The 26,894-nt window shown below is 39.6% G+C and overlaps 1 protein-coding gene across 1 annotated transcript in view; it reads left to right on the forward strand.

Annotated features, from left to right (window-relative positions):
* The window catches only part of NUP133 (nucleoporin 133), a 54,158-nt gene extending 30,918 nt beyond the window's left edge, over nucleotides 1-23,240 (forward strand). The window contains exons 15-26 of the mRNA XM_047088699.1: nucleotides 1,566-1,790; nucleotides 4,564-4,686; nucleotides 5,267-5,363; nucleotides 6,048-6,299; nucleotides 6,953-7,086; nucleotides 9,626-9,784; nucleotides 10,615-10,750; nucleotides 15,235-15,353; nucleotides 16,340-16,420; nucleotides 17,694-17,758; nucleotides 19,023-19,111; nucleotides 22,969-23,240. Of these exons, the coding sequence (XP_046944655.1) occupies nucleotides 1,566-1,790; nucleotides 4,564-4,686; nucleotides 5,267-5,363; nucleotides 6,048-6,299; nucleotides 6,953-7,086; nucleotides 9,626-9,784; nucleotides 10,615-10,750; nucleotides 15,235-15,353; nucleotides 16,340-16,420; nucleotides 17,694-17,758; nucleotides 19,023-19,111; nucleotides 22,969-23,105 (1,617 nt within the window). The 3' untranslated portion in view covers nucleotides 23,106-23,240. The remainder of the gene's footprint in view (nucleotides 1-1,565; nucleotides 1,791-4,563; nucleotides 4,687-5,266; nucleotides 5,364-6,047; nucleotides 6,300-6,952; nucleotides 7,087-9,625; nucleotides 9,785-10,614; nucleotides 10,751-15,234; nucleotides 15,354-16,339; nucleotides 16,421-17,693; nucleotides 17,759-19,022; nucleotides 19,112-22,968) is intronic.
* Nucleotides 23,241-26,894: the final 3,654 nt, after the last annotated feature.

Raw genomic sequence — 26,894 nt, forward strand, 5'->3', positions numbered from 1 at the left:
ATGCACTTGTAAACCAAGTTTGTTTACAAAACCAAGTCTTGCCAAGACACAAGTTGTTTTGGCTTTTCACTGTAATTACCTCTTGTTCTTCTTGTCTTGACTGCTGATGTTCCTAAATGATTCTATTTTGTGGGAAGCAGCCTTCCGCCCTGGGTTTCCTTTTACACACTGCGGGGCTGTCTTTATACTTTAAAAAAAAAAAAAAAAAGAAGAAGACTAACCTCATGGGGTATTTGCAGAAAACCATTTAGCAAAAGGTAGATTCCTCATTGTTTTTTTGAGCTCATTGTAATAAATCTAATTCAGAAAAACATTTTTTTTTCTTAATTTTTTTTTTCTTAAAACAAAAATTTTTTTTAATGTTTATTTTTGAGAGGCAGAGTGTGAGCGGGGGAGGGGCAGAGAGAGAGAGAGAGAGAAAGACACAGAATCTGAAGAGGCTCCAGGCTCTGAGCTGTCAGCACAGAGCCTGACACGGGGCTCGAACTCACAAGCCATGAGATCATGACCTGAACCGAAGTTGGACACTTAACCGACTGAGCCACCCAGGCACCCCCCAAAATTTTTTTTTTCTTAACCATGTGCATGCATCGCTTCTGGCCATAGGAATTCCCTGGGGATTTGGGTTGCTGTTTATTTTTGTTCTCTCTGTACTTTATTTAAAATAAACCTTGGGAAAAAAAAAAAATAAACCTTGGGGCGCCTGGGTGGCGCAGTCGGTTAAGCGTCTGACTTCAGCTCAGGTCACGATCTTGCGGTCCGTGAGTTCGAGCCCCGCGTCAGGCTCTGGGCTGATGGCTCAGAGCCTGGAGCCTGCTTCTGATTCTGTGTCTCCTTCTCTCTCTGCCCCTCCCCCCTTCATGCTCTGTCTCTCTCTGTCTCAAAAATAAATATTAACGTTAAAAAAAAATTTTTTTAAATAAATAAAATAAAATAAACCTCAGCATATAAAAACCAAGTCACTTTGTTAATGAAATAGATCACACTTAAAATGTGGAAGAGTATTCAGTATTTAGATGTCTCTTGGCTTCCTAGTTGGGATGTAACGCTTCGTCAAATGAGAAAGCTTAGAAGTCCTGGAACCTAGCAACGCCTGAACCAGGCATCAGGCAGACCAGAGGTAGATAGTGCAAAGGATTAAAGACTCTCCCACCCTCCCCATGGCTTTAAGGTTCTGGGAATCAGGTGCTGAAGATGGAAACTGCTGAGTGTCTAGTTCCTGAGGATCTTGAATGAAGGGAAGTTATGTAGAAAAGAACAATTTTACGATTTTCATAACCATAAGTAAGAAATAAGATGGAGTGATGGAATGGCCCTAATCTCAGAAGAGGAACCATCTGCCCTTTCTTATAGGTGCTCACAGCTCTGGCTGAAGGGTGTGTGTGTGTGTGTGTGTGTGTGTTCGTGTTCAAAACAGCAAAAAGGAGAGGTAGCTGAGGTACTTTTTTGGGGGCAGATGAGGCCAGTGGCTCTGCACCCAGTGTGCTTCTGGAGGAGATAAGACTGCATTACTTTGTACGTCACTGTAAATGCTTTCTAAGAACATGTGTTTGTGTTTTCACCAGGTTGGCTTATTTGGACGTCTTGGCACTTTTGCAGTTCGAGGGATGCCCATGGCAACTCGCCTGTTGCTCTGTGAGCATGCCGAAAAGTTATCAGCCGCCATCGTTCTCAAGAACTACCACTCGAGGCTCTCTGAGCTCGTGAACACAGCAATAATGATTGCTTTAAATAAGAGGGACTGCGAAATCCCATCCAACCTGACCCCCGCAGACGTCTTTTTTAGAGAAGTAAGAGTTGTTATTTTGCCCTTAATGTGGCTTTGTAGAGCTGGGCCGTTGGCCGATCGTGCCCCCAACAGAGAAAAAGCTTGAGGCCAAAAAAAATCTCATTGAAATTTTAAATAGGACTCCATATTTATTCGTCACTTTCCCTACAAATCAGAGCTTGCAAACTTGACTAAGAAGTCTTCCCTACTGTCTGCTGGGTGTTTTCCTTTTGTCTCTCCAAATCCACTCTTGACTCTGCCTCAGAGGGCACCTTCGCCAGTGGGTTCCTTTGCCCTGTGGCTTCTTGTTGCCTGTAACAGAGGTGAGGCACAGGTGTTCTCTGTTCTGTCATGCCCCCCTCCCCCCAGCCTCATTCCCTCCCTGCTTCCGCTGCAGTTTGCTGTGCCTTCTGTCAGAGTCTGCGGCTTCCCTCTGGCTGCTCTCCGCGTTCCCAGTTACTGCTGCTTCCCAGTGCCCCTTCACACCTGGGCTTAGTGGTGGCTTCCCTGTCGCTAGCCCTGGGTGCCGCCCCTCCTCTGCAGATCCCCTTCCTCTGCCAACCGTCCCTTCACTAAACTCTCCTCAGGCGCCTGCTAGGACCCTACTATCTACCTTGCTGTTAAAATCAATTTACTTTCAAAGGAAAAGAAAAACCTGCTGTAAACTTTGGCGGGAGAAAAGAGGGAGATGCTGGTCAGCTGGCCATTGTGAAAAAGAGTACTTTTTGGGAGGGAGAGGTTAGATCTGATGCCAGAGCTTGTCCAAAGAGTTGGGGTCTATCCCTAAAACCCTGCTGGAGAGCTGTCCAAGTTAACTGTTGGGAGTGTTGGGTGTTGGGGTCAGTCTAGGTGGAGGTGAAAAGGTCTTGGAATTCTGAGGAGAGGGGAATAGTGAAGAATGTGTTCTTAAGATCCCAGTCCGTGAAGTACGTGGTGGAGGGTGGCGTGGTGGAGAGGGGGGTATGTGGATTGGGGCCAGCGGCCTCAGGTAATTCTGAGATCCTGAACTAGTCTGTAAGAACCATCCGGCTTTTGGAATGGAGGGACTGGAGTATTGTAAGGAGAGTTAGTAGGTTTTAATACATTTGAGGAAGGAAATTCGGAAATGGGTCGTAAGCCTCGCAAGGCCTCAGCTTTGAGAGGATGTTGGGGTTTTGAAGGGAAAAAGATAGGACCCTTAAGGCATATAGGTTGCTTTCACAATCAAAGTGTTTGCTGTAACTTTTGTGTCTTTTTTTTTTTGTCTTTGTTCATACTTAATTTTATACAGCAAAACAAAGTTTTTTTTAAAAAATTCACAAATTATTTGAAAGAATTAAGAGTCGTGTTCTTTTTTCTGCATTCGGATCAAAGTGGAAAGCATACTAGTTAATTCAGTATATATTTTCCAGATAACTGGAAAAAAAAGGAATGATTTGGAAATCAGAAAGGATTATCAGTTGGATACATAATTCAGGAATAGTACGTTAGGAATAGCATAGGACAAAACCAAAAATGTGATAGGTTTTTCAAAAGAACACTCCATATGGGAAATGGTAATGTTTAAGACTATGACGTTTACTGGCCTTAAGCTTCCTTTGGGTGTAGTTCTGAATCCCAGGGTTCCATTAAAGCAGAGGTAACTGTTTAAGGGTCAGACTTTCAGGTTAGCATATGAACAGAATTTGAGACCGCTGAGTATGTAACTCCTATCATAAAGGTGTTGAGCAAATGTTTTGACAATAATTTTCTGCTGTCATATCATATCATATATCGTATCATATGTCATATCATATATGCTTTCCCTATCGTTTTCACGTTAACAGTATTAAAAAAAATTCTTAAGTTTGGGGCACCTGGGTGGCTTAGTCAGTTAAGCATCTGACTCTTGATTTCAGCTCAGGTCATGATCTCACAGTTCATGACTTTGAGCCCCGCATCGGGCTCTGCCCTGGCAGTGCAGAGCTTACTTGGGATTCTCTCTCTGTCCTGCTTGCTCTCTCTCTCTCTCTCAAAATAAATAAGCAAACAAACATGAATTAAATAAATAAGTAAATATTGCACCCTAAAAAAAAAATTCTTACACTTAATCTTTTAAATGAAACGAGCCAAAAGTCTCTTGCTAGGGCTGTTAATGTGCCTTTGAGTAACATCTGAGAAGGCAGAACAGGGTTTAAAAGACAATGATTCTGTTTGGGCCACGGTTTGTATATAGGTCTTGCTCCTTCAACTAGTTTGTATACTTAAGGGCAGCAAACCTGATTTCTGTTTTTCCTTATCTCTGAGTGCCCAATGCTATGCAAACTCTAGGTGTATTAAGTAGTAAGGTAGGGAAAGTTTAACTGTGGGCTGAAACTGGAAACAAGGGTTTCAGTGCTTTAAGAACAGTTTTGCACCGTTACCTCCGTGTGTTAGTAATGACAAAAATTAGAAAAGAACAGTTAGAAATTATATAATTGACCCTTGAACAATGTGAGGGTTAAGGGTGCCCGACCCCCCATGCAGTCAAAATGTTTTAAAAAAAATCCTGAAGAAGACAAAATAAATTTACAGTACTGTAAGGTATCGAAAAACATCTACATGTAAGCAGACCCACGCATTTCAAACCTGTGTTGCTCAAGGATCCCTTGCACAGTATTTTCTCTCCCTACTTCTTTTTAAATGTATTTTTTGCCATCAACTGTTTCATTCTGAGTAATGAGCTAAGAATATGACTTTATGAGAAAAGCCCGTTGAGTAGATTCTGGGCAGTTGTGATTATTACCCATCGCCATGGTTTTTGTTAAGAGTAGTTGCCCTTCTCTGTACTCCCTCAGGTGTCGCAGGTAGACACCATTTGCGAGTGTTTACTGGAGCATGAGGAGCAGGTCTTAAAGGAAACATCTTTGGAATCTGTTGAATGGGCTGAAGTGGTGATCAACGTCAACAGTATTCTCAAGGTACAAAACCACGGTGAAGATTTCAGCAAATCAAAGACCAGAGTGTGGCTGGAAGGGAAAGTGGTTTCCATATTCCAACTCTGTATTGCCAGTAATTTAAAAGTGTTTAGCATTTAATTCAAAAAATTTAGAAAAGTACAGTCGTTTTATTTATCAAGCATTTTGAATGTCTTATGCATATTAAAAGTTTCTATAATGCTGGGTTCTGGATTATAATAAAATAATAACCTTTTATCTGGAGAAAGATACATGTATCATGGCAAATGTATTAATGTTATAGTAACTAAGTGTCTTAATTACTCAAGAACTTAATAGTTACATTATTGTTAAAATGTTCCATTTAATCTTAGCTAATGTTCTTTACAGCAATGGTTTTCCTACTTTGGTTAGTATAGTTTTCCAAAATTAAAGTTAAGTTATGGAGTAAAACAAATTTCAAATGCAGAAAGAACCAAAAGAGTAATTCTTACAGACTTGAGCTGAGTATTTTTTTAGTATTAATAGACTTTGATGTTTCAAATTATCTTTAAAAATACTGGGACTCATCACTTTCTGCATATGCTGATGCATTTTTTTCTAGGACATGCTACAAGCTGCCTGTCATTATCGACAGAATAGAAACTCCTTATATAGAAAAGAGCCAGTAGAACAAGAACCTGAGTACGTTCCTTGGACAGGTGAGATTGCAGGCTCTGAGCGCAAATGTACTGGTTTATTATTAGCAGTCGTTCAAAATATATTTCTAATGGCCTATCGTTTCTGGAAGCTGTATTATTCCATTAGTGTGGGTTTGTGAGTGAAATGAAAAATAAGTGCCACCTCCAGAATGAGTAATTCTTGTGAAAATTGCCTTATTCTCTTAGAATAATTTGTAGATTTCTCTGTAATTTATGTAACTGATACTTATTATGCGTCCACTAGATTTAAAAAAAAAAAAAAAAAAATTTAAGTAATCTCTACCCCCGACGTGGTGCTTGAATTCACGATCCTGAGATCAAGAGTCACATGCTCTACTAAGCCAGCCAGGCGCCCTTTGTCTACTAGATTTTAGTGCATATGGTTATTCAAAGAAGGAGGTCCTGGCCCTAGAGGTATTGACAATAGTTAATGTTGATTTAATACAAGAAAGTAAGTGGAGTTAGCACTGAAGGAATTTAGAAGGGAGAGGATCATGTTCACCTGGCTGTGTTGAAGTCTCCATAGAGAAGATGGGATTTAAGCAGGACATAGAGAGGGGTCAGCTGAACCCCTATTTGGTTTATTTTTCCAGCAGCGGTGACATGATAGTTCTTAGGCAGTTGGTCTTTCCCCTAGCCATTGTAGAACCCTTACTTACCATATTACTTTATGTGATTTCATAGCAACGAGTGGTCCTGGGGGCATCCGAACAGTAATCGTGCGCCAGCATGGGATTGTCCTGAAAGTGGTATATCCTCAGGCAGACAGCAACCTCCGAAACATTCTGACAGAGCAGCTGGTAGCACTGATTGATTGCTTCCTGGATGGTTACGTTTCCCAGCTTAAGTCTCTGGACAGATCTGGTGATCAAGAAAGATACAGCAGTCTGGAAATGGAATACCTACAGAAAAGATCAGATCTCCTATCTCCACTTCGTAAGTGCACGATATTTAGCAATGGCTATGGGTCTTTGACATTGCGGAACGGGTGACGGAGTCCAATCATTAATGTAGCATATTCAGTGTAATATCATTAATCCAACTGTAACCAAGAACGTAAAGCAAAGCATGTATGTACAGCTTTCTGCATTCATTCATTTGTTCGACCTTGTCTTCACACCTTTCCAGGTACGAGTACCATAGATGGTGCTGAAGATGATTTGAAAATGAATAAATTAAAAACAACTGGAGACTGTGCTCAAAGAGCTTATCTCAGACTTTTACATGAATAAGTCGACTGCACAGTAGAGCACGATGAGGGCGGTTAGAGGGTACAGATGGAACAGTGTGGCTGTTCGGCAAAGGACACATTATTTTCATAGCTAGAGTTAGGAGAAGTAGCTCGTTTTGCTAGTATACCAAGGAAGGGACTAGCATCATGGGTAGGCAGTGATGAAGCAGGGGATTAAATTTGCCTCTCTAATGAGTTTATAAGGATTATGAAACTAAATGCCAGTAAGTGGAAAGGTTTCTATTCCGTTATTTTTTAGAATATAATATGAATTAAAGGTAAAGTTTCAAGTAATACTTTTTATCACATAATAAGTTTTCACTAACAGAAATTTTTCCATCTGTTCTCATTTCTACAGTCACACTAGGCCAATACCCGTGGGCTGCTTCGTTAGCAGAAAAGTACTGTGACTTTGATATCTTAGTGCAAATGTGTGAGCAGACTGACAACCAGACCAGACTCCAGCGCTACATGACCCAGTTTGCTGATCAGGTAACGAGTGTTGGGGACGTAGGAAATTGATGCTGTTGTAAGGTTTTACCATTTCATATCTTTTTTTTTTTTTTGTTATGTTTATTCGAGAGAGAGAGAGAGAGAGAGAGAGAGCACGTGTGGGGAGAGGGGTAGAGAGAGAAGGAGAGAGAGAAGTCCAAGCAGGCTCGGAACTGTCAGTGCAGAGCCTGATGCAGGCAGGGCTTGAATTCGTGAACCGCGAGATCATGACATGAGCAGAAATCAAGAGTCAGACACTTAACTGACTGAGCCACCCAGGCGCCCTCGTTTCAAATCTTACTTGGGTGTTTTGTTGGAAGATGATATATAGTCGTTTTGTAGTTACCTTATATACTAATTTGTGCATTAGGTTTCTTTGTAAATTGGCAGATGATTCCAAATATTGTTGAAAGGCTCTGTGACCTTTGACGAATAAGTTAAAATTTTCATTTCTATTCATATATTTCAGTCATAATTAAAAGTACTTAGGTATATGAAAATTGAGAGAATTTTTAAAATTTGAAAAGAAGATCTTAGGAGCACAGGATGCTGCAGCTTTTAGAGAGCTCAGCTTTCCATACACCAAAGATTTGTGCTCTCCTTCTTTGACATCATGCTTCTTATTTTTTTTCTAATTTTTTTTTTTAAATGTTTATTTATTTTTGAGGGAGAGAGAGAGAAAGAGCATGAGCAGAGAAGGGGCAGAGAGAGAGAAGGAGACACAGAATCTGAAGCAGGCTTCAGGCTCTGAGCTGTCAGCACACAGCCTGATGCGGGGCTTGAACTCATGAACCATGAGATCATGACCTGAGCCGAAGTCGGATGCTTAACCGACTGAGCCACCCAGGCGCCCCTGCTTTTAATTTTTCAAAAAACTTTTCATTATGACACTCTCTAGGTGAATTTAAGCTAGTTGATTGTCAAGTAAGCACTGACTTTTTTCTTACTATAAAAGTGAACATAGTATAAAATTCAGAAAGCCCCTATAAACCAGAAAGATTTTAAGAATCATTCAAAATTTCACTACCCAGAGAGGAAGAACCCTTTGTAACATTTGGTTCATGTTGTTCTAATCTTTTCACGCCATATTATTGTGGACAAATATGTTTTGCCAGTTGCTAATCACAAACATTTGTCCTGATATCATTAAATATTTCACAATGTTTTGATGGTATCGTGGTATTTCATGGCCTGGATGTAACTTGCCTTATTTGGTCAGGGCCTGATTGTTCGACATGGCTTATTTAGTATTTCACGATAGCACTAAAGTAAATATTTCTGCGTCCATCATGATTTCTATTCTTTTGTGGATTCTAGTTCTTTGTTGACATTTTCTTTCTTTCATTTTCTTTAATATGTTCAGTGGTTCTTTAAAAAATCCTTCTGTACTACCTCTAAAATCTGATCATCCTCAGATTTGTTTCTCTTGCCTACTTCTTGGTCATGTTTTTCTGCTTAGTATGTCTTACGAATTTCTTGTTGTATTTTGGATATTGTGTGTAAAGGAACCTTAAAGATGAAAATAATGTTTGTTTTTTTTTTCTCCTGAGAGGCAGATAAAGTGAGAGGTAGGTCACTCAGTTCATCAAGAACAGAGGTGGGCCAAGATTTGGTTGAGGCTTTTGTTACATTCATTTCATTTCTGGTTTCAAAGTCTTGTGGGACTGGTGTGTTCATGGCAGAATTTCCTTTAGTGGAAATACCTCTTAAATACTGTGTGACTGTAGGACATTTTAATCTTCCCTTCCAGCCTAGCCTTCCGTGCTACCCCAGCATCCGGCAAACATCAGGTGGGGAAAACTGGCTAGGCATTTAGACCCTCTCTAGAATCCTGTTTATCATTCCAGTGCACATGGCCTTCTGGCACAGAATTGAACCCCTGGAGGTGTGGAGGCAGCGCCTGGGTGGCTCAGTCAGTTAAATGTCCAACTTGGGCTCAGGTCATGATCTCACAAGTTCGTGGGTTTGAGCCCTGCGTCGGGTTCTATGCTGACAGCTCAGAGCCTGGAGCCTGCTTCGGATTCTGTGTCTCCCTCTCTTTCTGCCCCTCCCCTGCTCATGCTCTGTGTCTTTTTCTCTCTCTCAAAAAAAATGAATAAACATTAAAAAAAGAATTTGACCCCTGGGAATCTTCCATTCTGCACTGTTGCATAGAACTTCCCTGTGTGTTTTCTAAGATAGGACATGGGGCACGTTGAGCACCTGATGTGATTAGTGTGACTGAGGAACTGAATTTTAACATTTTAACTAGGTTTAAACAGCTGTACATAGCTAATGGCTGTCAAACCATACCACGCACATCTAGAGTTTACATGATCTTAAGCAAGATCCCCTTTCTGAATCTGCATTCCTCTTTTGTTAAACTAAGTTAAGGGTTTTTTTTTGAGGATCCTCGTATATAGAAAATAAATGTTTAAACAGGATCTCTGTTCTGGAATCTAAGACCTTTGAAAAAAATATTAACGTTTTATTATCAGAAATATACTTTTTAAAACTGTATTAATAAATATTATTGGATTCTTTGCTCTTTTATTTGTAGAATTTTTCAGACTTTCTCTTCCGTTGGTATCTGGAGAAAGGAAAGCGAGGCAAATTATTATCTCAACCCATTTCTCAGCATGGAGAGTTGGCAAATTTTTTGCAAGCTCATGAACATCTCAGCTGGTTACATGAAATTAACAGCCAAGAGTTAGAAAAGGTAAGAATTGAGTTACATGGAGCAGGTTTAAGCAGTTTTTTACTTAGTTTTTTTTTTTTAACTAGTTTTTATTTTATAGGGAAAGAGCACAAGCAGGGGAGAGGGGCAGAAGTTCAGAGAGAGAGAGAGAGGGAGAATCCCAAACAGGCTCCATGCTCAGCACAAAGCCCAATGTGGGGCTCCATCCCATGACCCTGGGATCATGACCTGAGTTGAAGTCAGGAGTCAGATGCTCAAATGACTGAGCCACTCAGGTGCCCCTTTAGTTCTAATTAGTTTAGTTTATAGTGATTAAAATGCTATTTAGAAATTATTTTAAGCATATGTCTCCTTTCTCTGACATAATTTGAATAAAGTATTCTTGTTTATTTATGATGGCATTGCTCGTATTTTTAATGTCTCGAAAAAATGTAGCCCGTTGTGTTTTGACTACTATTAGAGTAAAATAAAGCACAAAAATTGTATTAACATGTAAATAACCGTTGACCTTTATTTGCAATGAGTATTAAAATGTTCAAATTATGAGTAAAAACAATACACGAATTAATTTTAAAATTTGTCCTTGACAGGTCGTTGAAGTGACTCTGTAATTGTTACAGAGCAAATGTCTTATACATGTTTCTTTTCCCAATAATTAGTGTCGCTGGTTGGTATTTTATTGTGTAATTACTCTTGGTGTATAGAACCAATTAGTTTTTAGGTTTGCTAGTACTGACTTGATCTTTCATTGATATAAATTAGGGGGGAAAACAAGTTTAGGTCGTGCATTAGCCTGTATTTCAACTTGAATTAGTACGCAGGGTCTTATCACTTTTCATGTTTTGTTGTAGGCTCATGCAACACTTCTGGGTCTAGCAAACATGGAAACACATTACTTTGCAAAGAAAAAAACCCTTCTTGGCTTGAGTAAATTGGCTGCATTGGCTTCAGACTTTTCAGAGGATGTACTGCAAGAAAAAATTGAAGGTAAAAGAAAGAATTTGAGCATCAAGCATGCTATCAGTGAACTTTTATAATGCATTCCTAGTATTGTTCAAATGGTATTCATTAGACATAGGACCCATCTCTTCTTTAAGAGGAATGCTTTCTGTTCAGTGGCTTTAGACAACTACATAAGTACATATTTGGGATTCTATTTTTTAGAGACAGTTTGTATGTTAAATAAGAATTCCTAAAGAATGAAAGTAAATGATTTGACCTGTGCTTTGATTACACCCTTAGTGACTCACATTCTAAGAACAGGAAGAGCTGCAAAGAAATCTTTATTCAGTGGGTTTGTTGTAGCTAGTAGTTTGTTAAAGCTACTGGTTTCAGAATTCAAAGCTTTTTGGTGTCATAATTGTGAGACTTTTGTTATGTTGTCAGTTAAGAAAATGTTTGGATATATTCTTATTTTTGAGAACCAAGGGGAAGAGGGAGATGGAAATCTAGGAGGAGGATGAGGAAGGGCCCTGGACTGTACTTGAATTGGAGATTTCAGATGGAATCACGATTGTTCAAAATTAAAGTATTTCTTGGGCTCTGTCCACTGAAAAGGCCTAAAAGCAGTGACACCCCAGTGGCAGGAGCGTACCTAGTCCTGTATCATGGCTTCTAACTACTATTTCTCAGTAAAAGGAGATGAGGGTTATTGAGGAAATGATCCTGGGGAGTCTTGTTGGGCCAGAAAGCAAGCTTAATGTAGAGATGTCAAACAATACGACAGCCACCACTGGCCAAGTTTGGGGATAATCTAAACACCAAAAAGAATGATAGTAAAACATTTTATTTCACAGTTTAAAAACAAAAAAATCCATAAATCTACAGTGAGACCCATAAGGGGAGGGGTCAGTGAGAGTTTCCTTTAGAAAAAAAAAGAATACCAACTAATAAGTGTAGAATGGGACTTGGCAGATCACCACCTGCAACCATGGTGACTAATGTGTCATCCAAGGACGCTAAAGCCATTGAGTTTAGGGGTTAGGGGAAAAGGATGGCCTCATGTTTTCAGAGTATCATGACATAGACCTGACAGGTACCATCATCAGCACTGAGACAGGCTCACCGTAAATACTTCCCAGGGTGATGTCATGTAGCAGTGTGGAATACCACCTTGTGCTATTGTCGTGTCAGAAATGTTCAACCTGAATCTAACCACAGGGAAGTGATTAGATAGATCCTGTTTTGGGGCATTTTGCAATATAATTGGCTCCGACTCCCTAATTCAGCAGCATGAAAGACAAAAAATTTAGGGGCGCCTGGGTGGCGCAGTCGGTTAAGCATCCGACTTCAGCCAGGTCACGATCTCGCGGTCCGTGAGTTCGAGCCCTGCGTCGGGCTCTGGGCTGATGGCTCAGAGCCTGGAGCCTGTTTCCGATTCTGTGTCTCCCTCTCTCTCTGCCCCTTCCCCGTTCATGCTCTGTCTCTCTCTGTCCCAAAAATAAATAAACGTTGAAAAAAAAAAAAAGACAAAATTTAAAAAAACAACAAAACAGGAGGCTGTTTTAGATTAAAGTAACCTGAGAGCCATGACAACCAAATGTAGGGAGAGAGGCTGGCTCAGCTCCTCGATCATCCCCCAAATAACCAACCATGACGCACGTTTTGGGGACAACTGAGGGGATGTGAACATAATTAACATTAGATGGTATTTCTGTATTTATGTTAAATTTTTCAGACCTGATAATGATATTGTGATTGAATGCCCTTAGGAGGTACATCCTAAAGTATTTAGAAATGTCCTGAGGTTTGCAGCTTTCATTTGATTTAGGAGGAAAAGCAAATAGGTAGATTGGTAAATAGGTAGATAAAGCCAAGATGGCAGAATGATAACAGGTAACCGTAGGTATACAGGGGTGCACTGTATTGTTCTTTAATATTTTCTCTAGGGGCGCCTGGGTGGCTCAGTCGGTTGAGCGTCTGACTTCAGCTCAGGTCATGATCTCATGGTTCGTGAGTTCGAGCCCTGCGTCAGGCTCTGTGCTGACAGCTCAGAGCCTGGAGCCTGCTTTGGATTCTGTCTCCCTGTCTCTCTGTCCCTCCCCTGCTCGCACTCTCTCTTTCTCTCAAAAATAAAAAAATGTTAAGAAAAATTGTTTTAATTTTCTGTGGTGTTAGAATTTATTTTTATTTTTCTAATGTTTATTTATTAAAAAAAATTTTTTTAATGCTTTATTTTTGAGAGAGAGAGACAGAGTACAAGCAGGGGAGGGGGAGACACAGAATTTGAAGCAGGCTCCAGGCTCCGAGCTGTCAGCACAGAGCCTGACGCCAGGCTCGAACTCATGAACTGAGAGATCATGACCTGAACTGAAGTCGGATGCTTAACCGACTGAGCCACCCAGGTGCCCCTGTTTGTTTATTTTTGACAGAGAGACAGAGTGCAAGCAGGGGAGGGGCAGAGAGAGAGGGAGACACAGAATCCAAAGCAGAGCCTGACTCAGGGCTCAGACTCACAAACCACAAGATCATGACCTGAGCTGAAGTAGGCTACTTAACCAACTGAGCCACCCAGGCCCCCCTAGAATTCTTTTCTAAATAGGCTGCATGCCCAGCATGGAGCCCATTGTGGACTTGAACTCACGACCCATAGATCAAGAGTCGTACACTTAACCAACTGAGCACCCAGGTGCCCCAAGTTTGGAATTTCTCAAAGTAAAAATTGGAAGGGGATCTTAGCTCTGTGATCAGGGGTGAAGGGTATACAAACATAGATACTTGTATTTGGTTGCAGGGCTTATCCACAGAGGCCAGCCTTTGAGGTATGGGTTCTATTTATACTACCGTCTTTTTTTCTTCAAGGAATGGGAACAATGGAAAGAATCTTGACAGAAATTGGACAGATCTGGTTTCATATGTTTTCTCTGGCTTACTAGCTTTGTGACCTTGGATACCCTCTGAGCCTCAGTTTCCTCAGCTATAAAATGGGTAGTTGTAAGGAGTGGAGACACTGTGTTCTTTGAAAAAAATGTGTTATACGTATTAAGTCCCCAATAAAGTGTAGGGTTAGCATTTAACTTTTATTATTAAAACTATTTTTCACTGTTTATAAAGGAGATTTTCAATCTTATTTTTAAGCACTAGTAGTGTTTATTGTTCTAGAGAAGTGTGTATATATTCTGCAAGATTGGCTGATAGTCTGACATGGGAAGCCATATTTTAGCCTAGTCACCAGAGATAGACCATGTTATTCAAATCCAGATGGTTGTTTTATCTATTTATTTATATTTGAGAGAGAGAGAGAGAGCGTGCTTGTACGAGCTGGGGAGAGGGGCAGAGGGAAAGAGCAAAAGAATCTTAAGCAGGCTTTGTGCTCAGCTCAGAGCCTGACACGGGGCTCAATCCCACAAACCGTGAGATGACCTGAGCTGAAATCAAGAGTCGGACACTTAACTGACTGAGCCACCCAAGTGTCCCTCAAATCAAGGTTTTATTTCTTGCTCCCCCCACAACCCGCTCACCAGAAATCATTGGAACTGTGGTCACCATTTTACATTTGATCACTTTGTAACTTTTGCTTTCTTAACACAGTGGGAATGTTTTTGGGTGTCAGTAATTACCTGCAGACTATCATCACAGTGTATCTAATCCTAGGGAGTAGATTTTTTTTTTAATTTTCTGGTTATATAAATAATTCCTTACTGAAATTTGTAAATTACCAGGAAAAAACATAACAAACAAATAGTCTATATAATCTCACTGCCCCAGAGAGAACTATAGTCACTGTTTCGTGTACCCTCCCAGTCTGCTTCTCTATGTATGGAAATCGCACAAAAATTATTTAATTTTTACAAAATTAGGATCACGAGGAGGGATGTCAGTATTTGAATGAGCATATTTATGCTTTGGTCATTGTACCTGGCGGTGACAACTGTGTTTATGAGAATACATAGCAGTTCTCAGTCCTTGTCTCCTGCAGTCCACATCTTCCTGGGCAAAACTGGGGAATTGGGCTGCAGCCTGGATGGCTGATGTCACCTCATCCAGTAGAGCTCACCATTGCTAATTAATAGGTTTGGTGCATAATCTTCCAGCCTTTTTTTCTTGTAATAACCCATGGCGGCTTTTAAATAGATCATTTCCCTTAGTGCAAGATTCTACTGGAAACTGGTGGGAAGAAGCACTTTCTTGAGTTAACGTAAAATGGGACCGGGTGGCCCCAGATCTGGGGGACTTGTGTCTTGTGAAATAGCCATCTGTTCTCCAGGCAGTAGGTGTATTTTCATAGCTCTTCTCTTCTCTCCTAACTCTGGTTACTGTGACTGTTTATATGACTTGGATCAAATCATGAATATGTTTTAACATAATCAGGAATCAAAGGCAAGCAGAATTAATAACATGTTAAGATCCTCAAATAACGATGAGATTACCATTAGAGGTGTTCCTTTTTTTTTTTTTTTTTTTTAATTCAGATTTGTTTTATGACAGAGCAGAAGTTTACTCCCCTCCCTGCCTCTCATTTTGAATTCTAGAAATGGCTGAGCAGGAGCGCTTTCTGCTGCACCAGGAGACCCTGCCGGAGCAACTGCTGGCAGAGAAAGAGCTGAGTCTCAGTGCGATGCCGGTGCTGACTGCACCACAGCTCATCAGCGTACGTCTTCGCGAATCCTCGCGCCACTCCTCAGTCTCAAAACAGCGCCAGTGTCTCTTGAGTCAGATGGACAGTTCCTAAGAGTAGTCTCTTTCCGTTTCTATTTTTCCGGTAACTTTCCCCTTCCTCTAAAATAAGTTGTTAGAAGCTGCTTGAGAACAGGATGCCAGTTGGCAGGAAGCGGATCAGCCTCTGCCTCCCGTAGATCTCCAGCTGTTCCTAGAGATGCTTATCCAGGTGACCAGAAGGAAGTACTTGGATTTTCTTTTCTAGCATAGGACATATACATACCAGGAGGTACAGTTCCGGCTCTTCCATAAGAAAAATAGTTTAAGGAACTAGATTTACATAGCCTGTGAGTACTGTCCTCCCGCTTTTGTCTGGAACACGACACATTCCTGAGGGCAGGAACACAACAATTCCCTAGATTATGGGCTGCAGCCTCCATGAGACGGTCTCAGTGTTATGTACTGTACTTGTAGCCTTAACTCTGCTTCGCCCTTTGCCCTTCAGCAGAGCATCCCAATACAAGAGTGATGTAGGATCACTTTGGAATCGCTCTAATTGTAGTAACAGAAGACAATTCCAAAACTTCAGTATTTTAGTCATTATTGGTAACAGATTTCCTGTAATTGAGCCCACAACAGCCTCTCTTTATATAGCATATTGCAAAGAATATGCCCAAAAGAATACTGAAGTATGTTACATTATATTGAACCTAAGAATATGAATTTACTGATGTTTTTAAAGTATATATACCAAATTACACAAATTAAGTACTGTTGAGTGTAGGCATGTTTTAAAAGAAAGTTGATCGTGAGGATAGATGGAATGTGATTTCCAAATGTGACAGTCTTCTTAGTATAAAATACAAATACCTGTGACTTACTTGGAAGACATAATGACTTATTTTCTCCCTAAATTTCTCTAGTCTTAGTTGTATGATTACTTAAAATAATCCTCAGCCTTATTTGAATTTCCCATAGCTATATATCTGTGAAGAAAACAGAAGAGCTAATGAATATGATTTCAAGAAAGCTTTGGACTTGCTGGAATATATCGATGAGGTGAGTAAAATCCCTGGAGACGATCAAAGGCAAGTATCACAATTATATATTTGGTTTGCTGTAGAGTTGAAAACGTATTAAAAAAGAAAAGATAACTTCTTTTAGCCAATCATGACAATGTGTTAATTAAAAAAGACTCCCGGTGGGGCGCTTGGGTGGCTCAGTCTGTTAAGCGTCCGACTTCGGCTCAGGTCACGATCTCGCAGTCTGTGAGTTCGAGCCCCGCGTCAGGCTCTGTGCTGTCAGTTCAGAGCCTGGAGCTTGCTTCGGATTCTGTGTCTCCCTCTCTCTTTGCCTCTCCCCCCTCACACTCTGTCTCTATCAAAAAATGAATAAACGTTAAAAAAATTTTTTTTTTTTTTTTTTTTTTTTTTTTTTTTTTTTAATTAAAAAATATAAAAAAGACTCCCTGGTGCCTGGGTGGCTCAGTCAGTTAAAGCGTCCGACTCTGGCTCAGGTCGTGATCTCACAGTTCATGAGTTCGAGCCCCACATCAGGCTCTGTGCTCACAGCTCAGAGCCTGGAGCCGGCTTCAGATTCTGTTTCCCTCTCTCTCTGCCCCTCCCCCACTTGTTCTCTCTCTCTCTCAGTCTCTCTCTCTCTCAAAAATAAATAAATGTTTTTTTTTTTTTTTTTTTAATTTTAAAAAAGACTCTCTGGTTCAGCTATTCCTAACTCTTGGAATGTGTAGCTCTTTAGAAAAGTTGTCAGGAGAGTCGCTTTCCTGATAATTCTCACATGTTCCCTGGTGTCTTTTTCTGTGCACGAATAAAAAACACGGCTTTTCAGAGTCCTGAGGTAATTTGTTTCTTTCATTTATTAAGTCATTATTCTTCATTCTGATACGTTGCTTTATCAATTTATTTTTCATAGTATTCACCCTAAGAGGAGCTGTTTCTCAGCCTTCTTTGGGGGGAAAAAAAAGATTATGATGATAATTCTGTAGGATAAGAATTGGCCTTGCAATTGAAAGTAGTTTGGTAGATTTAAAAAATGTAATGGATTGGCTTTTATGTTACCTTGTTTAAAATCTTAACCTTTTCAGGGTTCCTGATAACATCAGATTATCACAGAATAATCAGAAACTGATTCACACAGGGTTATTAATTGGCTTACTCTTCTGCGTATTAATGTCTTAAAAGGAAATTTTTTAAAATTATGAATCAAAAGTAAAGCAATATTTATGTAGAATTAGAAACTGATACAACTCAAATGTAAGCATGTATTTCTTAAAATCAGGACTTAATGAGAATTTTTTTGTTTCACCATAAAGGAGGAAGATGTAAATATAAATGATCTAAAACTGGAAATCCTTTGCAAAGCTCTTCAGAGAGATAAGTAAGTTCTAATAGCATGAATCTAAGGTACGGTTTTGGGAAAGGATTCTTTAGGAAGATTATGATACCATACATCAAATGGTCTTGTAGCCTAATTGTTTTATAACATATACTATGAAAATTGTAATGGTTGCGTTAGTAATCTAAATTTTTCATTCAATAATTAAGGGAGAGTTTAAGGACTTAGGACCACTGGTATAATACGTCTCTACTTTTGGTTTTAAAATTTAGACTGTCAGTTTGCACAGAAATGCCTGTGTTCCTGATTTTCACACAAGTTAGGCCAATTCTGCCAAACAAGCTGCTGTTGTTTTAAATAAAAAGTTTATTAGAGTATCAGTACTGTCTTGTAAGTTATTGAGACCTCTCACATTATCTCCTTCTTAAGGGGGGAGATTTCTGCTGGAAATGGTGGCAAAGAAAGGTGGTGGCTGTGAAAGACTGAGAATCAAATTGCTTTGGGGAAAAAGAATTTTAAAGAGAATGTGACTTGAGTGTTAACGTCCTTCCCTACCCACAACTTTCCTTTTTATATCGTGCTGAGAAATTACAGTAGAACTATTTTTACTAAAGCATTTCTTCCTCTGATCACTCCCAAATGGTTCACATTGTTCTGCTTGGTCTTGGAGGTCACTCTCTGAAGCATCTAGCTCTGCCACTTGATTCTCCTTCCTAATCTAAAAAAAAGTATGCCATCATTTGGCTGGAATTCTTTTCATGGCTTTATGTTTAAAAACTTTAAGGTATCGTGAGATATATCCATTGATGATACAGAGTAGTGGTTCTGTGTGTGTGTATTTCAGCAGTAGATAATCTCATCTAGATAAAACTTACATTGTATTAGACACCAGTTACCCTTTTACTTTTATGAAAAGCAGAATCTGTTACAATATACTGTAACTATTGTGCTCCGAAGATCATACTTTGGAGTCCTTACTAGATTTGTTATATATTTATAGCGTTTTTTGGGAACAGATACCTCACTACTTGGTTTTGACATCGCATAGGTATGGTTATGTTGGGCAGATAGCTACTTGAGTGTAACATCTTGTATCTACTATAAAGACTCTAAGTGTGTTCAACATTTAAAGCTCCCTTATTTTAATAATTTGAAACAGTATCACAAAAACTTAAGATTCTCCACCTGACCCCCCAACCCCTCCCCAGCACGACCATTAGAACAAGACTATGGTAGCAAACAGAAGTCCTTTATTTCAGATATGTTCACGATTTCATTTTCTTCCCATTGCAATTTTGTTTTCTAGCTGGTCCAGTTCAGATGGTAAGGATGATCCAATTGAAGTATCTAAAGGCAGTATATTTGTGAAAATCTTACAGAAACTTTTAAAAGATGGTAAGTAGTTTGTTAACACTAGAAATTCTGGTATCGCTCCTCAGTTTTAGAAATCTGAGAATAGGATTTGCCAAGGTGTCAATGCGAGGGCAGTTTAAGATTAAACACTACCATACTCAGAATTCGATTTGTTTAAAATGAAGGAGGGTTCGGGTGCCTGGGTGGCTCAGTCGGTTAAGCGTCCGACCTCTCCTCAGGTCATGATCTCACGGCTCATGAGTTCAAGCCCCGCATCAGACTCTGTGCTGACGGCTCGGAGCCTGGAGCCTGCTTTGGATTCTGTGTCTCCCTCTCTCCCTGCCCCTCCCCTGCTCACGCGCTCTCTCTCAAAAATACACAAATATTAAAATGAAGGGTTTTTTTCTTTCCTCTCCAATTGGGGGAGCACGTGTCAAGGTGAAGTCTCCATCCACGTGGATCCTGGGGGACTCTAGTGGGCAAAGTCTCCGTGCTGATTGGACAAGGAATAGATTCAAGTGTTGGTTGTGACACCAGAAATGTATATGATAAATGAGATGTAACTTTTTGTTATATAACTGACCATACTATGCTTAAGAATAAATTACAAATGCTTTTTCAAATCCATTTTGGATGTTAATACTCTAAAATTCATTTTAGGAACAAAATAAAAAGAAACAAGAAGGGAATGTGTTCTGCACATACTCCCATACTAAAGCAGTGAGCAAAATTCATTTGCTGATTGAGACACAAATTAAGTAAAGAAGCTTTTATGGACAAAATGCTGTTCTTAGGGAGGTATATGAATTAGAGGATGCAGTTGACCCTTGAACAGTGTGTCGATGATGGGCACTGATCCCCAGCACAGTTGAAAATCTACGTATAACATTTGACTCCCTAAAAACCTAACTGCTGTGGTCTGCTATTGACCAGAAGCCTTACCAGTAACACAGTTAACACATATATTATATGTGTGTTATATACTGTATTCTTATCATAAAGTAAGCATAGAGAAATGAAAATGTTCTTAAGAAAATCATAAAGAGAAAATACTTGCATAGTACTGTACTGTATTTAAAAAAAAAAAAAAATTCGCACGTAAGTGGACCCTTGCAGTTCAAACCCGTGTTGTTCAGGGATCAGCTGTATTTTTACTTTTACCATTTTTTATATTACTGGGAGCTTAATATATGGAGAATGTTAGGTAGAGATGAGCAATTTTGCACATTTTATACCTATGTGACTCGTATTATAGAATTATATCAAAACATATGCTACTAAATTCAGGCAATGTGCAAAATAGGCTAACTTAGTGTTCACCAATCTTTTCAAATATAAGGACACTCTCTTTTATATCAAATGGAAAAAATACACAGTGATAAAAAGTTGTAAATTCAGCAGTCCTTCTAAATGGATGGGACTTCTATCCATCATACTGACATTTACACACATTTGAAAGGTTTCTATATATACATATGCAAGGTACATTATTTAATCTACGAAAACATGCCAAATCCAGTCTCTGATACATTGTAGTCACTCAATAGACGTTTGTCCTTTGAATGCCTAGAAGTATTTTGCAGATTCATAGGACTCATAGCCCCAGCTCCTCTGCAATAGATTGTATTCTGCAGTCCTGTGTTTTAATTCTTTTTTAATGTTTATTTATTTTTGAGAGAGACAGAGCGTGAGCAGGGGAGGGACAGAGAGAGAGGGAGACACTGAATCCGAAGCAGGCTCCTGGCTCTAAGCTGACAGCACAGAGCTTGACGCAGGGCTTGAAACCACAAACCACGAGATCATGACTTGAGCCGAAGTCGGACGCTTAACCGACTGAGCCACCCAGGTACCCCAAGTGGTGCTCTTTAAAGGTGACTTTGCTGTTTTTGTTATTCTTAGATCTTACTCATAAGGACAACAGGAACGTAAAGTTGTGAAGAATTATTACACTGTGACCAAAGGACAAAAACAAGTAGAAATATTATATTATAGAAATATATATAAGTATATATAAATATATATAATACATATATATATAGTACATTCAGACACATTTACATACATACATGTACAAATTAAAGGTATACGTATTATATACAACAAGAAGCCAAAGACATTTATTTTTGGAACCTTTTTAATAATATAGTTACTATATACAATGGTAAATATTTTTAAAGACAGATCCTGAAGATAGAGAGTTATAGATAGCCTCATATTTCGTAAGCTCTGACAGCCAACAATTACTTCAGCTTGTGGAAATGTATTCATCCTCCAGATATATTTAACTTACCCATACAGAGCTTTTCAGTTTGTTTTTATATATTATTGAAGTACGTTATCCACACAAAATAAAATGCACGTATCATTATATATGGAGTTTAAATTTTTTTCTAATTAGTCACCAGTATTTGATAGTTGAGAAGAGTTCTTACAAAAGTCTTCTTTTCTTTTTTAAATTTTTTTTAATGTTTGTTTTTTTTGACAGAGAGACAGAGCATGAGCGGGGGAGGGGCAGAGAGAGAGAGGGAGACACAGAATCCGAAGCCGCCTCCAGGCTCTGAGCTGTCAGCACAGAGCCCGACGCGGGGCTCGAACTCACGAGCTGTGAGATCATGACCTGAGCCGAAGTCGGACACTCAACCGACTGAGCCACCCAGGCGCCCCACAAAATTCTTATTTTCTTAATTCTCTTAAGAATCAAACTGTTTACCTAAACTGAACTGATATATTTATCTGGCAACAGTAAACTGGATCTGATGAGCACTGCCCCCTTTGGATGAGGCATTGGCTCTAAGTTTACCAACGTCCCCGAGGCCACCTTCCTCATACCACCTGCCGGAGTTTTTGGCCCCAGCTGTAACGAAAAGAAATCCACCAAATGTTAGTTCTAAACAGAGGGCGTGCCTCATAAAAATAGAAGCCAAATAAGATGTTACATTTTTTTAGAGAATTGATCTTTTAGAAACTAATGTATTTTCACAAGTTTAATACTGTTTTATAGATAAAAAGTCTTTATTGGAAGTATTTTAATCATAATAAATGATGTATAAATATTTTGAATTTAGCCTCATAACATTCATTAACCAGATTTTTATTATATTACAATTAAGTACAAAAGACGGTGCTAGGCACTTTGAGGGCCTTTGATTTTTGAGACCCTTATGCTAATGTAACAGATTATAAAATACTGTCTTATATGAAAATTTTTTTTTTCCAGTTTTCTTTATCAAGCGAGAAAACTGTACATGCCTTTTTGTAACTACACAGATCTTGATTTCAGCAGTTCTGTCTCATCAGTGCTCATTGGCTTTCTGGCTTTTAGAGGACTAATGAAATGGTTCTCTACCTATCTCACTTTTAACTATAATATATATTTTGAGAGACTGTAGCTAGCTTTCATGACATGGCATTTACTGAATTATTTCCCTATACATATAATTGGATACATATTTAATATATATAACTGTCGAAATATTTGAATATGTAACTATAAGATATTTGAAATACCTGAATACATAATTGTTGGAATATATAATTGTTTGAAATACTTGTTCTCAGGTGATTGTTAGTTAAAAACTCCCACGTTGAAGAAATAAATGACTTAAACTGTAGAGAAAAATGAAAATATTTCAGGTCTTATTAAAGACTTTAATTAGATTGGCTGTTTTGACCACTAGGGGGAAAAAAACACTCAAGCAACCTCTTCTGAGTAAAGCGTGTCGTGTCGTTAGACCTGCAAGTATGTTTGACCGTGGAAGGAATTTGGAACAGAGTATTTCCCAATAGTGGAGTGACATTATATTTTAAATAGAAGCACAGATGCTGTTATCATCAATCATCTTAATTCATTTGAGAGTTTTATCAAAGTAAAAAAGGACTTTCTGTGTTTGTGTTTGTAGGCGTTCAGCTCAGTGAATACCTGCCAGAGGCGAAAGACCTCCTACAGGCAGACCAGCTCGGGAGCCTCAAGTCTAATCCCTACTTTGCGTTTGTTTTGAAAGCAAACTATGAATACTATGTCCGCGGACAAGTGTAACTTCTTCTGAAAATGGTCGCTGCTGCTAAAAATTTGTACAGGCTCGTCCTTAGAAAAATCTTAGACCTTAAATATCGAAAAGTTTGTACAGCTTTATAACATGAATTACTGAATTTTTGGTACTTTATTTGGAAACAGCCGTGTGACTGTAGTTTTTTGTTTTTTAGTTACAAGATCTTTTCTCCTTTTGCCATCGATTCATCACTTGTTATTTCCCTGCTGGCTACCCTTCTCATTCCATCAAGGGCTCTGGAGTTCTCGTTCTAGTTGTGGCTATTTGTTTGCACAAAGCACTTCTAGGCCTCAGTCCCTATAACTCTGAACATGACAGGATTGCACTGATTGTCTCTGAGATTGCTGTCGCTCTGGAGATTGTGTGTGCACTGAGGAGAATTGGGAGTCTGGTATCCGTTTGGGTTAGGGCTGCTGCGAAATGTCCAGTAAGACAGATGTCAGATTTGGTGACTTGCTGTAGGACCGAAAGACAAAACAAGTGGGCATAATTCCTGTGAGTTTGAGAACTGCTTAATTCACTGGGAAAATAGTATACATTTCCATGTAAATAGAGTATTAGAGTAGTGAGTAAAAACACTTAAGTGGTAACCTACCTGCAAGTACCATATGGTAAATTTGTAGTATTAAAGTTAGTTATGGCCTTTCAGTATGGGGATTCAAGCTGTATTTTCAAGGTGATTTACACTGAATTCCTGCTTTGCCACAGTCTGGCTAACATAGAGCATGTGTTACGCTAGAAGCCGTTATAGGTTTTCTTAACACGGCATCTGATTTACTGAAAAGTAGTGGCTCTCAGAGCTTCATTGTTCTGACTAGTGTCATTACTCAGTTTTTCTCAGCTTTAAATAAAGACTAGAGGTTGGACAGGGTGTTGCTGGCATATTCAGATTCTGGCCTAGTTGAATGCTCACTAAACAACTTGCTCCAACAGCTGAAAAGGTCAGAAGTTAAATATGGTAAAGAGTCCGGTGCCTGGTTTCACAAAGTGCGGCCATCGTGCCTCTCTTCCCGTGCCCTCTTCCCCTCTAGGCTTCAAATCCAGCCTTTGAACATGTTGGCAGGGACAGGTTAATGGAGCTCGTTACGTTAATAACCAGAGGAAAGACACTAGCAGTCTTGTCTTTTTCTGTTTGCAGCTTGTGTGCTGGGACAGCATGAGGGTCCCAGTTAGGAGTATATGGAAGGGTGCGGTGCTAAGGGAAGGTAGGAAGAACTTGTCAGGTGGCAGGGAAGAAATGGTTGAACTCTTGTGTTCTAAGCCGAGGCTTTGCTTTTACATAGACATTAACAGTTCTTGCCTGTATGATCCTTTTTAGATACTCGTGTGCTCTGGGAACATAAGACTGTGCCCCCTTCACATGCTACCACAAATCTAAGTATCCCTAATGTGACAGGAAAGCCAGTCTGACGGTGACCCTGGCCCCGTTGATTGCCTGATGTCAAATTGCTGCTCTCACGGTGTAATGCATAGTTGTCTTATGTTGAGGGAGGAGAAGCCTCACTCTTCTAGCTCTATCTCTTAGCGTGGCACCAAAATGGTTGGGTTTTTTAAAATTAATAAAATTAAGGTCTAAGGTTTTAAGTAGCTTTTCTAAATTTTAAAAAGTTGTTTCACAGTGTAGTCTTTATCAAAGAATTACTGATTTTTGTATAAATTGAGTAATAAAGGCACATTATAAAGGTGAGCGTGTTTTCTAAGGAAAGAGAACATTACTGCCTTGGGAAGGGGTTTTTTTCACCCCTGTCTTTGCTGTTCTGAAAGTCACAGTTTGCAGCCTCAATTAAATGAAGCAACGCAGTTTTTGATAGCAGCCAGCTTCGTGCTCTGGTATGTTTTGTTTTAAGACTTTGTGAATGTATCAAGGATGAAGGTAGAACTTGAGATACACGTAAGGGACTTGCTTGAAACCCTTAGCGAAGTAAAAGGCTACGGACACCCTCTGTCACAGGGATTTTGTTTTTGAAGAAGCCCTCGAAATTGGATTCTTTCTTTGACTTCGGGGTCTGAATCAAAATGCTGAAGTCTGTCACCCACCAAGCACACGAGGCACGCGCGAAGGGCACACGGCACATTTCCCCTTCCAGGTGGATCGCTCTCTCTAGTAGCGGGAACAGACGGAAAGCCACGTCATAATGTCGTCAGGCTCCTTCTTGATCTCTTGTGATCCATCACACTTGTACATCTTGAGGCTGATAACTACAAAAAAAGGTAGTCCCACCTTTTCATTCCTGGACCTTTTATTGGAGAATGCCTGAAGAGAAAGTAGTTTTACGTACTCCTATGTAAAATCCACTCATTAAATACAAAAATGCAACTTTAAAAAATAATTTTGTGTAATTCTAAAATTATGAAAAGCTGTAGAAAATGTAAAACCTATTTTTTTTTTAAAGTATGTGGAACATAAACCCCTGTAATACCACCAGCCAGAAATCATTTCAGTTACCAGCTTAGAATGCATTTTAGAGGCACCTGGCTGGCTCTGTTGGAAGAGCGTGAATCTCTGGATCTCGGCGTCATGGGTTCGCGCTCCATGTTGGGTGTAGAGATGACTTAAATAAACGTAAAAAAAAAAAAAAAAAAGAAATGTATCTTAGACTATTTGGGACTGTCCATATTTTATAACCCAGTGTATATTATGAGCATCTCCATATATCCTTAATCCAATGTTTCCCAGCCTTTTTCCCATTGGCATCCCTAAGGGATCTTTTTAGACACTTTTGCCCTAATCACTCCACCCCCATCCCTCCATGAAAATTTAATACTGCAGATAGATAGATAGATAGACAGACACACACACACACACACACACACACACACACACACACATAATGTACTATGCCTTTGGAGGCCACAAATCATTGTAATATCTAAGTTTTTTTCACACCCCCCAAGAAACAGTTTCCCCCCTTTAAGAATGCATGATTTTTCAAGATAAAATTTTCTAATGAGTGCCTGACACTTTACCACATGTCTATGCCATGGTTTATTTAACAGTTCTCCCTTCTTAATGATCTTAACATTTGAGTTCATGGTTTGGGTTTGGGTTGGGTTTTTCTTGTTTGTTTGTTTGTTTTTGCCATTTTAAATAATAGAATAAATCTTTCTACAAAAATCTTTGTGTGCTCCAAGTTCCTTTAAAATTACATGACTTTTCCTGTTCAGTTTGTGATGATGCTTATACACGTTTAGTGAACAGTTGTAATCATTTTGAATGTCCTTTGCTCACCTACCCACCTCACCACCCCCCACCCCACCTCCTCCAGACACTCAGAAGAAAGATATTGTACTATTTATTGAGCACTTCTGTCCCAGGCACTTCTGTCCAAGTCGGTCTTAAGGAGTAGGTAGTACCCTCAGTTGAGAATACAGTCTTTCTTGAAATGACCTGCCCAAGGCCACACAGCCATTCAGAAGGGGTGAGGGGCATACCCAGAAATGCCAAGTGCAGATTTTTCACCAGGTTCTTATGCCAGATATTAGGAGGTAGTGGGGGCAGAACGAGAGGTGACGGCCCTTAGAGGTGGCCAGGGCGGAAGCCGTGACTTCATTTCTGGATGTCCTTGGCTCCTGTTGGAAAAGATCCCTTGAGGATCTTTTATGTTTCCAGAACGAAACCAAGTGTTGGGGAGGATTGAAGGAAGGGAGAAAGGGGTCCCACCCCCAACTGCTCCTGGTGGGAGGGGGAGTCGCCCAAGCCCCAGCTGTGGGACCCCGGGGGCCCTGTGGTCTGACTCACCGAGCCTTATTCTGAGTTTTAACATTGAATGGCATGA

The sequence above is a fragment of the Lynx rufus genome, unplaced genomic scaffold (assembly GCF_022079265.1).
Source record: "Lynx rufus isolate CCGP_SWC_20201006 ecotype Redwood Valley unplaced genomic scaffold, mLynRuf1.p SCAF_25, whole genome shotgun sequence".
In the NCBI taxonomy this organism is placed as follows: Eukaryota; Metazoa; Chordata; class Mammalia; order Carnivora; family Felidae; genus Lynx; species Lynx rufus.